This window comes from Lagopus leucura, unplaced genomic scaffold, assembly GCF_019238085.1.
Source record: "Lagopus leucura isolate 7727_CA_CO unplaced genomic scaffold, USGS_WTPT01 Super-Scaffold_100001, whole genome shotgun sequence".
Classification (NCBI taxonomy): domain Eukaryota; kingdom Metazoa; phylum Chordata; class Aves; order Galliformes; family Phasianidae; genus Lagopus; species Lagopus leucura.
The window spans coordinates 65651778-65663653 of NW_024962262.1; the positions used below are offsets into that span (position 1 = coordinate 65651778).

The 11876-nt window shown below is 38.1% G+C and overlaps 1 protein-coding gene across 1 annotated transcript in view; it reads right to left on the reverse strand.

Annotated features, from left to right (window-relative positions):
* Positions 1-11805: 11805 nt before the first annotated feature.
* Positions 11806-11876, reverse strand: part of LOC122177422 (maestro heat-like repeat-containing protein family member 2B) — a 6560-nt gene continuing 6489 nt past the window's right edge. Inside the window, exon 21 of the mRNA XM_042866800.1 lies at positions 11806-11862. Within this exon, the coding sequence (XP_042722734.1) occupies positions 11806-11862 (57 nt within the window). The remainder of the gene's footprint in view (positions 11863-11876) is intronic.

Consider the following 11876-nt stretch of genomic DNA (forward strand, 5'->3'; position numbering starts at 1 on the left):
TTTTTTTTTTTTTTTTTTTTTTTTTTTTCTACAGTAACAAAAGAATCTTCCAGACCGAAGTTTTCTGGGGAACCCCTTCACTGCTTTTGAAAGGTCAAAACGGATTATTTTTAGTTTGATAGAACCATTTAATGGCAAAGAAACCAAAACTGATGCATGGTTTTAACTGATATCATGTGAAGAAAGTTGAAAGGAAAGGTCATTTTGACTGAAATACTTCTATTGCTGTTGCCTTTAAAAGCAAGCAAAACACACTTTAATAGCATTTGGAAGGATATGGAAGCAGTCATAAAAGACAGCATAGAAGACATGTTTATATTTTTGTTAGTTGAAAAACTAAAAAAAAAAACATTAAGACATATTTTTTTGTGCTTTTTTTTTTTTTTTTTTTTGTTCAGAATTCTTTTCTTCTTTTAATATATAACTTTATATTTACACTGAAAAAAAACTACCCTAAATGGCAGATGATACTTTAGATGGTACCAGAAGATATGTAATCCCAGCATAGACACTGTTCAGTGTCTTCTTTGAGCATGAAGGGTTAAGAATTGTAAACTCCAGTCTAGCTTTTCTCTGCATTAGTTCTTCATTTATTGTTCAGGTCTGCTCATGTGTGACTATACAGGTGTAATTCTGCAAAAGCAATCTTTCCTTTAAAATTCACTTTTCACTGTTGAACTTCTGTTTGCATCTCAGAGACAGTAACACACGTTGTACAGTACTATTGAGACAGAGGGTATCAGTTTGTGTGTATAAAATTTCTGCCTCAAATCAACAGAGTCCATGATAACTATTTGTTGATGTAACAAATCAGACACAACTGAAGATTTTAAGCAGTTCTGTGTCTGCATTTAATGACAGAAATGTGACAACTCTCTTTGTGTCTGATATCACAGTTTTTAGTTGTATCAGATCAAGGTTTCTTTTGCCATTTAATTTCAGCCTGACAACATAATAGTGTTCATAGAACATCCCTCACATCTCTCAATGCTGCTGAATCAGCAGAGGCACAGGCTAGGAGAATGTTACTTTTTTTGTTGTTTTCCTTAAATAGACATCAAAAAACAGCATATAATATAGTATATTAAAGTGTAACACTCAGCTTTACAGTCTTTCTTCCCTCCCCACCCACTCAACATTTTCCTCTTTAATAAGAATATCTATTTCTTTCTGATGGAGATTCTCTTCACAACATTTTCACTTCAGAGAAGAAAATGCTCTGAAGTAGCAAGGAAGTCCATAAAAAAAAGCAAGCTGAAAATTACATAAGGTTGACGTGAGATACAAGTGATTCACAGCGCTGGTCCTTGCCATTGTAACAGTGTGTATCCTCCCCAACAGTGCTACAGAGAGCTTATCTATGCATGCTGGAAGTCAGGTGTGTGCAGCACGTGCTCTTTGAGCACTCCCTGGGGAAGCTATGACACTGAGTCGTACTGTGTGGGGATTATTAATCAGAATGCTTCTGACAGAAGTCACTTCAATTGAAAACCATCAAATTACTAATATCTGAATAATGGCCATCTCATTTTATATCCTTATTCTCCTCAGTATCTACTTGCAGCTCCCACACTTAAACCTTTACTCTCTGAGATTTAGCCTGCACATGTCTGTGTTTCCTCCTGATATGAAGAGTAGCTGATGGAACTGGGATTGCTGGGATTATCACTCTCCACAACTGCCTGAAAGGAGCTTGTGGTGAGGTGGGGGTTGGCCTCTTCTCCCATACAACTGGCAATACAGGAGGGAATGGCCTCAAGTTTCACTTGGGGAGGTTTGGGTTGGGTATTAGGAAAAATTTATTCTCTGAAAAAGTGGCCGGGCACTGGGACAGGCAGCTTGGGTAAGTGGTTGAGTCAGTGTTCCTGGAGATGTTCAAGGAAATTTAGATGCACTTACAGACATGATTTAGTGGGGAAATACTGGTGGTTTGATGGTTGCATTTGATCACCCTGGAGGTCTTTTCCAACCCTGGTGATTCTATGATTCTATAACTTCATGCTTCCTACCTATCGTTTACATAATGCTCAGCTTTTCCATATTGTTCCTTGGTTGTTAAGAACTTGTGGCTAGGAAGCAGCAGCCCTCAACCTTATGGATGCTTCTCCTCACTGGATCTAAATATGTACACAGTTCTTCCTCACAGGAGAGTCTAACAATAGTTTTCCAGTCTACTGCTTACAAGAAGTATTAAAAAAACAAGTTGAGAAGACAAAAAATACAATTATCTGCTGAACAACTGTGGAGCTGGTTGTGGGAAATAAAGGCAACAAACAAGTACCAGTATTATTAGGGAGAAAGAGAGAAGATAAAAACAATTTGACAAAACCTGCATTTTCCCCTTGTTCATCAGACTGTATCAATAAATGCTGTTCAGTCACCAAGTGTGAATATTTTTTCCAGGGTAAACTATTGCCCCTAGAATAGGTGGAAAACGATATTGCCTGTCAACAATAAGCTTTGTTGTAATAGCTGAAGCACACATTAAATAAGATCTCCTTCACAAGAAAATAAAAAAGCTAAATTCATTGAATAGAAATTACGAAGATAATTGTCCACATTGACAAAAGCAAAACACATAGCAGAACAGAATTTGAAATGTGAATTTTGGGCTTTGCTGACAATGGTAGTCATGTACACCATGGCTTTTTGTCACACAGTACACTGATTTTTTCAACACTACAATCACAGTAGTTCTAACATGCTGGGAAACTATTCCTCTTTCATTCATCTGTGATTCATGATCTGTGTAATCTGTGTGATTTGCATGATTCTTCAGCAAGGAGGAGACATGTACCATGCATCCCAAAATGTGGAGACTGTAGACCCCTCTGTTTTGAAAGCAAAAGCTTACACTGTTTAATCATTGGGCATATTCTTTAAAAATAATGAGGGACAGTGCAGGACCGTTTTCCTTGTAATCATCTCACTTTTACCTCAGTCAACCTCAGAAATTGTTACTTCATTATTTGATTTGCTGAATCCCCAAAATATACCATTTTATTTGAGTGTGAAGCTTTATGGGCTGCTATAATTATTACGGTCTCAGTATAACTCTGTCCAATTAGTCACTGAAAATCCATATATACAAATGTTTGAAGAGGTAGTTCCAGTGTGCTTGAAGGAAAAGAGATAGCCAGCTTCCTCAATCTGAAAATCTTTGAACAGGTTAATGACTGCCATGTCTCCTCTCAGTCAAAAGCCAGTAATGAGCTCTCTCACTTACAGGTTTGTATCATATTTTGTGATTTACATATTTCAGAGTTTTGCCCCAAGTACTGGGACCCTTCACACTGAAAAATGCTCACTAAATAGAGAAGAGGAGAAGCATTTTTTGTGTCTCACAGTAGTAGGGAGTTCAGTGCAGGAGAAACACATGAGATTGTCTAAATGAAAAAGTATATATTATCCGAGCAAAACAAACTTTTTTTCTAAATTATCATGATTCTATCTCCTCCATTAGAAAAGAGACAGATCAAATCCATCCATAAAAACTCCACAAAAGAGAGCTGTTCTGCAATAGACACCAAAAGGGTCCAAGCTGTATGCAAAGATACAGTCCCTTTTGTGTCTAACAAATAAATTACCTAAAAAAGGGAAGAACATTTCCAACTAATCTAATTCTTAATGCAATTATATTACATAATATCACCTTTTATAAGCATTTGTAACTCTGTTGTCTGTTTTTAGTGTTATGAATAAATTATGCCACTTACAATTACATTTAGCCTGGCTGAGAAAAGAGAATTCTCACTGTAACTGGATAGCAGTAAACTTGCTGTCCAATACATCTTTAAACTGGGCACTGGGGTGCCTTAAAGATTCTTGTTCCTCAGCATATTCTCCAGAGTATTCAAGAGTCACATAGCTAATTCCTTTAGAAGCTGCCCAAGGCAAGAGGAATGATCATTTCACATGGATCAGGAGAAGAAGACAAAGAGAGGTCTTTCCAGCTTCTGGTGGTAGCCAATAAGGCCTGTTAGCACGAAGGGAGATGCTGGGGATCACGTTGGAGCATCTTCCTATCCTTTTCATGACAAGAACAGCTCTCAAAGTAAAGTGGAGACCATGATGTTGTTCGATAAGAAGTTACAAAAAAAAGAATATAAACAATGAATGTCAAAACATAGAAAAATGAGTGTGTGCAACACCTAAGAATTCCTGATGTGCTTGTGGCAGAGAGGACAGGAAAAAGTGTAACAAAGAAACAAGAGTAACAAACATCCCTTGATTTCATCAACCAAAAATGTTGACAGTTCCAACTGCTGCAATACTGACTCTATGAAGTGAGCTACTGTTTAAGCCTGCAGTATATATACTGATATGCCTAAGAGGAGCCTTCTGATCTAATTATCAGATAGTAGCTCCAACAAGAGCTCTTATACATTCAAATCATAGTCACTGACTGACTGGAAGCATGAGAAAACTGCCAGGAAAAGCAGAATAGAATAGGTGGAACCTGCGTTCTTGATTAAATGCTTTTTAAGAGTTGATAGGAAAAGTATGGAATTCTCACACTTTTTTTTTTTTTTTTTTTTTTTTTTTTTTTTTTTTTACCTTTAAGAAACAGCTACACTGTAGTGAAAGTCAGTATTGTATCACCAGACCAACAATCAGATTAGCTTTATTTACTCCATTGACAGTATAAAATATTTGACAACAGCTGAACTAACACATGCAGAAAATTTTGGCGGCTGAAGGGTAAATAATTCATTAGCAAAGATGAATGGAAAATTTGTACTACTTTTTTGTTGTTTTGTTGCCAAATAATGCCAGATGTTCATGACAAAACAGCTTGTGAAATTGGAATTTTTTTTTACTAATTTAATATTTTTTTTGTGTGTAATTCTTTTAATGTAAAAGTTGGGGGATGAGTCAAAATTTAAAAAATAGGGTTCAAATGACTCCCAAAGGCAGCTCACAAAATGAATGAATGAATGAATGAATGAATGAATGAATGAATGAATTTTGGCTCTAGCACAGTATTGATATGTGATACAATTAAACCAAAATTAATTTAAATACATGAAATGCAGGCAGTAAAAATAACAGTTTATTTCTTCTGTGATTTTCTGAATTGTCAAAAATCAAAAGCATTCTGAATCTAGCAAAATCTAAAAGTTTCATAGTACAGCACTGCTTTAGTCTTCAGATACTAATTAGAACCATTCTGGTCATGTCTAACTGCATCTGGTCATGCATTTTGGACAGCTAGAGAGAAAAAAAGGGAAAGTTTTACCAGCATTTAGAAGTATCAAACAAATATAAGTTCCTCTTCTTCCAACATTATCTCAAGCTGTGTTCAAGTGTCTGATTTTATGCACAAAAACCTTAACCACATATGTGGGTGAGAACAACAACTCCTTCATTTCAAGTCTCTGCTTATTGGACTCTGAGGCAAACATCTGATTCTTATTTAGTCTCAAACTAGGAGATCTGTGGTATCACCATAAATCATAAGTATATGGAGGTGTAACTATCTATAAATGAATAACTAGATTGCTAACTTGTCACAAGACAGGTCAATAGGACTTCAGAACAGTCTCTACATAATAATTCCTAAAACAAATGTGCTGATCTCATGATCTTTTAATGCTGTAGAATTGAGAAAGGACTGCTAAACAAAAATCAATAGGAATTCTTTTTTTTTCCTATTACTTGCCACTTCTTTATTGTAAAAAGGGAAATACAGAAATAATCACTTCTGTTGAAAATATATATTGATCTACTCTGAACATCTTCCTCTGTTCAGAATTCCCAGTGTGTCTACAGTCTAATCAGTAGTGGACAGTCTTCTGAAGAACTGTGGTGTCCTTTATGTCCAGTCTAATCTGGTTATTTCTATTTCATCCCTTAAAAAATTTCATTCTCACTTCAACATCTTCCACTGGAGATGCAAACCACTCTGTTGCTTCACAGCATTTTCAGTGGAACATAGACTAATCTCTTAGAAACTTCAATCCCTCTATTTATTTTTTAAAATCTGAATTGGTTCTTCAAGGCTGAGGAGTTCTTTTCAAAAAACAGTCTCTCTTCACCAAGGAAATTTCTATATTTTGATGACTTCAGAATTCAGCCCAGCTCTGTTAAATCTGCTCCCAGATTTTTTATCCTCTCCTCAGGAACATACAGTGAAAGAACTAGGCCTATTGCTCTAGATGAAAAGTTATAAGAAACTTTAAACAGGCAGCTCTACCTACTAGTACTCTAGGATTTGTAATTAAAAGTGGCTTTCTTGACTGATTTACATAAATTCAAACCAAATTTATATGAATGAAATGCATGACAGTTAGATTGCATTCCTGGCTATGCAACAACCCTGAACCTACTTCTGAACTGTCTGTAAGAGCAGTTCCTTTGTGGTTTCCCTTTATACAAAATCTGCAGCACAGCAAACCAGATAAGCTAGGTTATCATCATAGTTAATCTTCCCTTTAATTAGAACATTGTAATGAGAAGTGTTTCTTTGGTGTCAAAACATCTTTGAGAACATTATGTTCCCAGTCACATGATCCCATGTGATTCTGTGACAGTAAGTGGCCTAAGTGGGCAGAACGCATGTTGAACGTGAGCCTCTTGCATTTCACATGATCATCCTGAGTGCATGTTTCTTTCATTCTTATGTTTGTCATTCCTCCTCTATCAAGGACAAGTGTTACATACACAATGTTTTTCCATGGTAAAATGAGAATACCTCTAGCTAAATATATAAGATACTCTTAAAAATATTGTAGAAGGATCTGAATCTTCTAGAAGGAATGCAAAAAAGTTGCAGATACCCTCAACATGAAGTCTACCAGTGATATTTCAATACATTCACAACACATCTGTTGCATTTTGAACGTGTTAACTTAATACATCCCAGACCATGCGATGAAAAGAGTCTCTTACATAGTTAAGCTTCTCACATAAGATTCTAATAGATTTGAATGGTATTAGAGGCTATGTTACAAGAAGCAGAGATTGTTAAAAAATAAAAGTTTTTGCTGGAAAGGGAGCTCTGGTGATATATCCTTTCATCTTCAAATCAAAAATTAAAAAAAAATCAAATCGTAGTTTCCTAAGAACAGAATAATTAAAGCAAATGTTTTTGGATAATTTAAGCTCTCTACTAGAGCAACAGCTATAGGAAATCAGAGTTCCCTATGCAGGTTTAGTAATTAGCTTTTGTGGCAATTTTCTAAGAATAACCTTCTGTCCTCAGCTACTATTTAGATTTTGTTGACATTTTCTACTGAAATACTATTCTGAACTTTCAGTTGGCTCTTGGAAATAACTGTCAGAGCCTGTATGCGTTGGCTTAAAAAGCAATGTGGAGCTGAGCTATTATCCAATTCTCTTTCCTGTGAAGAAGCTGCTGAATTTGTACCCTAATAAATACTACTTATATCCATGCAAGGTGAGATGAAGGATTTTGTAGTGTTCACTTTAGCATAACTCTTCTGCCAGACCTATCTTAGTGTGTATATTTTTAAAAATATAGTGCAATTTTTGAAAAAGCTGTAATGTCCATAATGGACAAGTCAAGTCACTGTGGGAAGACATAATTGCAGTCTTGTCACAAGGTACTTCACAGCACTTTGCTACAAATGCTTACAGTACTTAGCTGCCTCAGCCACCACTGGCAGAGCAGTGATCCTTACAGAGGATGAATCAAACTTAGACCCTAATACAAGCACTCAGAGTTACTTGCTGTCCATCCTCATAGGAGTCAAGAGAAACAAACAGATGATGGTGTATGGCTTACTGGGTACCTAGATTTGAATAGTGTTAGCACTAACTGCTGTAACTGGAGGCCCCTACTAAGAACGCTGAGTTTAGTATAACAGCTTTTTTTGACTGTCAATTTGTTTAGGGTCATTTTTAGAAGAGGCTACAAAAAAGTTGCTAATCAAGTTTACATGATATTTCTTCCGTGGTATAAGCAAGCAATTTGATCTTTGCCCTTCTTCCCTTTGTTACATTCAGAATGGTATTTTCATTCTTCTGAAAGGTTCCTCAATTTTGTCCTTCGCTTCCTGATGACTACTCACTAAGTAGAAGCTTTACTCCCTTGCTTCATAAAAGTGTCTGAAGCATGTCTTACAACTAAATGGGGCTTTTTCATTGAGGTTTCTGGGGTCCAAGTTTGTGTTGGGTGCATGGCACAGTGAATGTGTACCAGCAAACTTACTTAGGAATGAGGTGCTAGAATAGTGTGGGATAAATTGCAGAACTTTCACTACAGTAGTTAGAAATAAGTAAGACAAAACTAGATTAGAGCTTCCCTCCCTCTTTGTCTTGTTCGACTTAATATTTTTCACTTCTATTCAAACACCAGATTTTCAACAAAAGTGTAATGAGGAGCATTTTTATACTGGATATATAGTTGTTTTACAAGCTACAGCCTTCAAATTTGCTTTCCATCAGTGAAACTGTAATTCGGGTGAAATTTACTTGTATGGTCTTTTTAGTCAGGCTTCTGCTAAGTATTAATTCTTCTAAAGAGTTATGAATGCTATGAGTGCTAAAATCAGTTTCAAACACGGAACCAACTCACATCTCGGGTCCTTGCTATCAAACTCAGAGTCCTCTAGACACACACAAAAAAGCTGAGCACAGTGCCATAGACATCTTGAGAATGCAGTTTGCTGTTTGTTCAGCCCTTTGAACAAACACATCTGACAGGGAATTAGTGTTTTTTGTTGTTGTTGTTGAGTGGATGCTCTAACAGCACTGTTTTAATCAGTAGCACATTTCCACCTTCCCCACATACCCCTGCTCCAGCTGCATATTTCTATCTCTGCTCTCTTTTTTATGACTGTACAACAGTGGGAAGAATACACTGAGATATGCTCTCCACTTAACTGCAAAGCCCACTGTCAGACGCTGTATTTAGTCTGACAGTATGCAAATAAATTACCTTCAATGAATTTTCTTCTTTATAGTCTTTTTTCATTTTACTTATAAAAGGTCCAATTTAGGAACTGTTTAGGTTAAACAGTTATACCTTCTGGCATACAACTCTGGAGATGAAAGAAGTCTTGAAGATGTCTCCAAGGAACCTAATTGCTGGAATCAGGGGAATGTGTTTCTCATCATTTGTCAACTTGCAATGCTTACTAGATTTGGAATTATTATAAAGTGTTAGGTTGAAATTTTCAAAGCCATGTTTGAGATTGAAATGTTCTGTTCCCACTGAAATGAGAGATAGAAGTAGCGACTCTGTTCATGATTACCACAGCAAAGGGAGCCAAAGAGGACTGTGAGCGGGGAGGACACAGCAAATTTGCTGCCAATGCAGCAGTGATGGTAGCAATGCTTATATGATTTTAATTTACCGCAGGTGATTTGCTGAAACAACAGGCATCAAGATTTCATCCAATGAGCTCTGTAGAAACGAGGATTGTTAAAGAAGAGGCAGGCTACTCATTATTAATTGGATTTCCCACTGTGTAAATTATCAAAAAGACAATTTTCTAGGCAATTAGATAAAGTTCAGGATTCAGCTTTATGTTAGGTTGCTTAAATATTTCAGATACTGTTCTTCTAGTAGTAGGGCCTGGAGTAGATTTGTGTGGAAACCCAGTTAATAACAGTCTGTGCAGATCAGTACTTAGGACTTGTAACAAATAGAGTTTTTAATGGAGTGAAAGCTGTCTTCGTCATGCTCAGTCATTGTAAGTCTATACATTTCTCTCTATATAGATATGTTACAATGTAAGTCGAGCTGAACACACAGATCCTCTTCTAAGTAAACAAGAGTAGGACCAAGTCTTTCATGATTGATTACTTAGCACCTTTAAGTGGGTTCTGATCTGGGATTTGAGCGGTGACCCTTAGCTTCCCGCTGTGCCATGCAGCTGCTCCTGTACATCGAGTTGAAAATGATCGGATGCTTTTTGCCTTAACACGTTTCTGTGCTGAACCACAACTCAGCCACTGGATGGGGCTCTCAACACACAGTTGACGTTCCCCACAAACTGCCGTGTTCATTTCATGGCCTCCCTGTGTACAGACTGCAAGGCACAGTGTTAAATACTGTACGTTCGCGGTAAGAGAGAATGAGTGAAATCCAGTTCTGAGAGCACGGAAAATAATGCAGGAAAATATCTGTTCACATTTTTAAAATGGTTCATTTATTGCTGCTTGTTTTTACCATACAGAAGGAGGTGGCAACACTGAAAACAGGTGTTATTGTAGACTCATAGAATAAAATTAGTTGGGAATGTATGCAAGGCCCAAAAGCAATACCTCACACCTACTAATTGAGAAGTGAACAACAGGCTTCAACAAGCAGAAAAACAATGAACTATTGAAAATAAGAAATGCTGCAATTCTGTTCCTCCATTAATTTATCTTCTAGTTATTTTGTATGGAATGAAATGCAACAAGGGCAAGCTAGAGACTTGTGTCTAGGCAAGAGCAATGCCAGGTAGCAGTATAGGTTGGGGACTGACCTGTTGGAGAGCAGCGTAGGGGAAAGGGAGCCGTGGGTCCTGGTGGACAGCAGGGTGACCATGAGCCAGCGCTGTGCCCTTGTGGCCAAGAAGGCCAATGGCACCCTGGGACCTACTAGAAGGGGCATGGTTAGGAGGTCAAAAGAGGTTCTCCTGCTTCTCTACTGTGCCCTGGTGAGACCGCATCTGGAGTATTGTGTCCAGTTCTGGGCCCCTCTGTTCAAGAAGGACAGGGAACTGCTTGAGAGAGTCCAGCACAGAGCCACAAAGATGAGGAAGGGACCAGAGCATTTCCCTTACGAGGAAAGTCTGAGGGAGCTTTGGCTTGGAGGAGACTGAGAGGTGACCTACTGAACGCTTCTAAATATGTCAAGGATGTCTGTCAGGAGGATGGAGCCAGGCTTTTCTCAGTGACATCCAGTGACAGGATAAGGGCAATGAGTACAAGCTGGAACAGAAGAGGTTCCACATTAATGCTAGAAAAAAAACTTCTTCATGGTGAGGGTCACAGAATACTGGAACGGGCTGCCAGAGAGGTGGTGGGGTCTCCCTCTCTGGAGACATTCAAAACCTGCCTGGACGCATTCCTGTGTGACCTAACCTAGGTGTTCCCAGCAGGGGGATTAGATTAGATGAGCTTTTGAGATTTCTTCCAATCCCTGACATTTGGTGACTGTGATTCTGTAACAAGTATGGAGAAGAGACAGCAGCTATTAAAATGAAGACTTGGTTAAAAAAAAAAAAAAAAAAAAAAGTACTATTTATTTATTTGTTTGTTTGTTTGTTTGTTTATGTATTTTTAATAAATAATACAAATTTTAAGATCATCTTCCCTTTCTCTTTTCTCTTTTTTCTCTTTTCTCTTTCTCTCTCTTCTCTTCCTTTTCTCTTTTCGCTTCGCTCTTCTATCGGCTCCACTGTTGTAGACAAAACTCTCTTATTCTCCTCCACATCTCACTAGAAAAAGGAGAATCACAAGTCGTGACTAGGAAATTGTTGTGTTTCCTCCCGGGAAGCATTCCTCCTTACTTCCTCTGACAGAGGCAAGCTACAACTGGGGCTGCACCAACAGCAAAGGCAGGAGTGCTGATACCTGTCTGTGGGCCCAAGCAGCCGGGAGAAGTTGTCAATCATGACCTCTTTGTGGCAGCGGATGAGGATGACCACCGCCTGGCACAGGAAGGGCATGAACGTGCTCTGCTGCGCGGATGATGTGCAGCTGCGCAGGATGTGGAGGATTGGTAGCACCTGAAGGAAGAAGGGGAAAAATAATGACTTGCTGCATCCTTGACTCTGCAGGGCCTAACGATGGACATTCAGCACATGAGCAGTGCCTGCTCCCTTGACATGCTGCCAAGGCCTAAGCCTAAATTGCACACCAACCACCCTGTCCAAGCCCTGGCTCTGCGCTCAGGCTGTGCTTCTTTAGCACAAGAG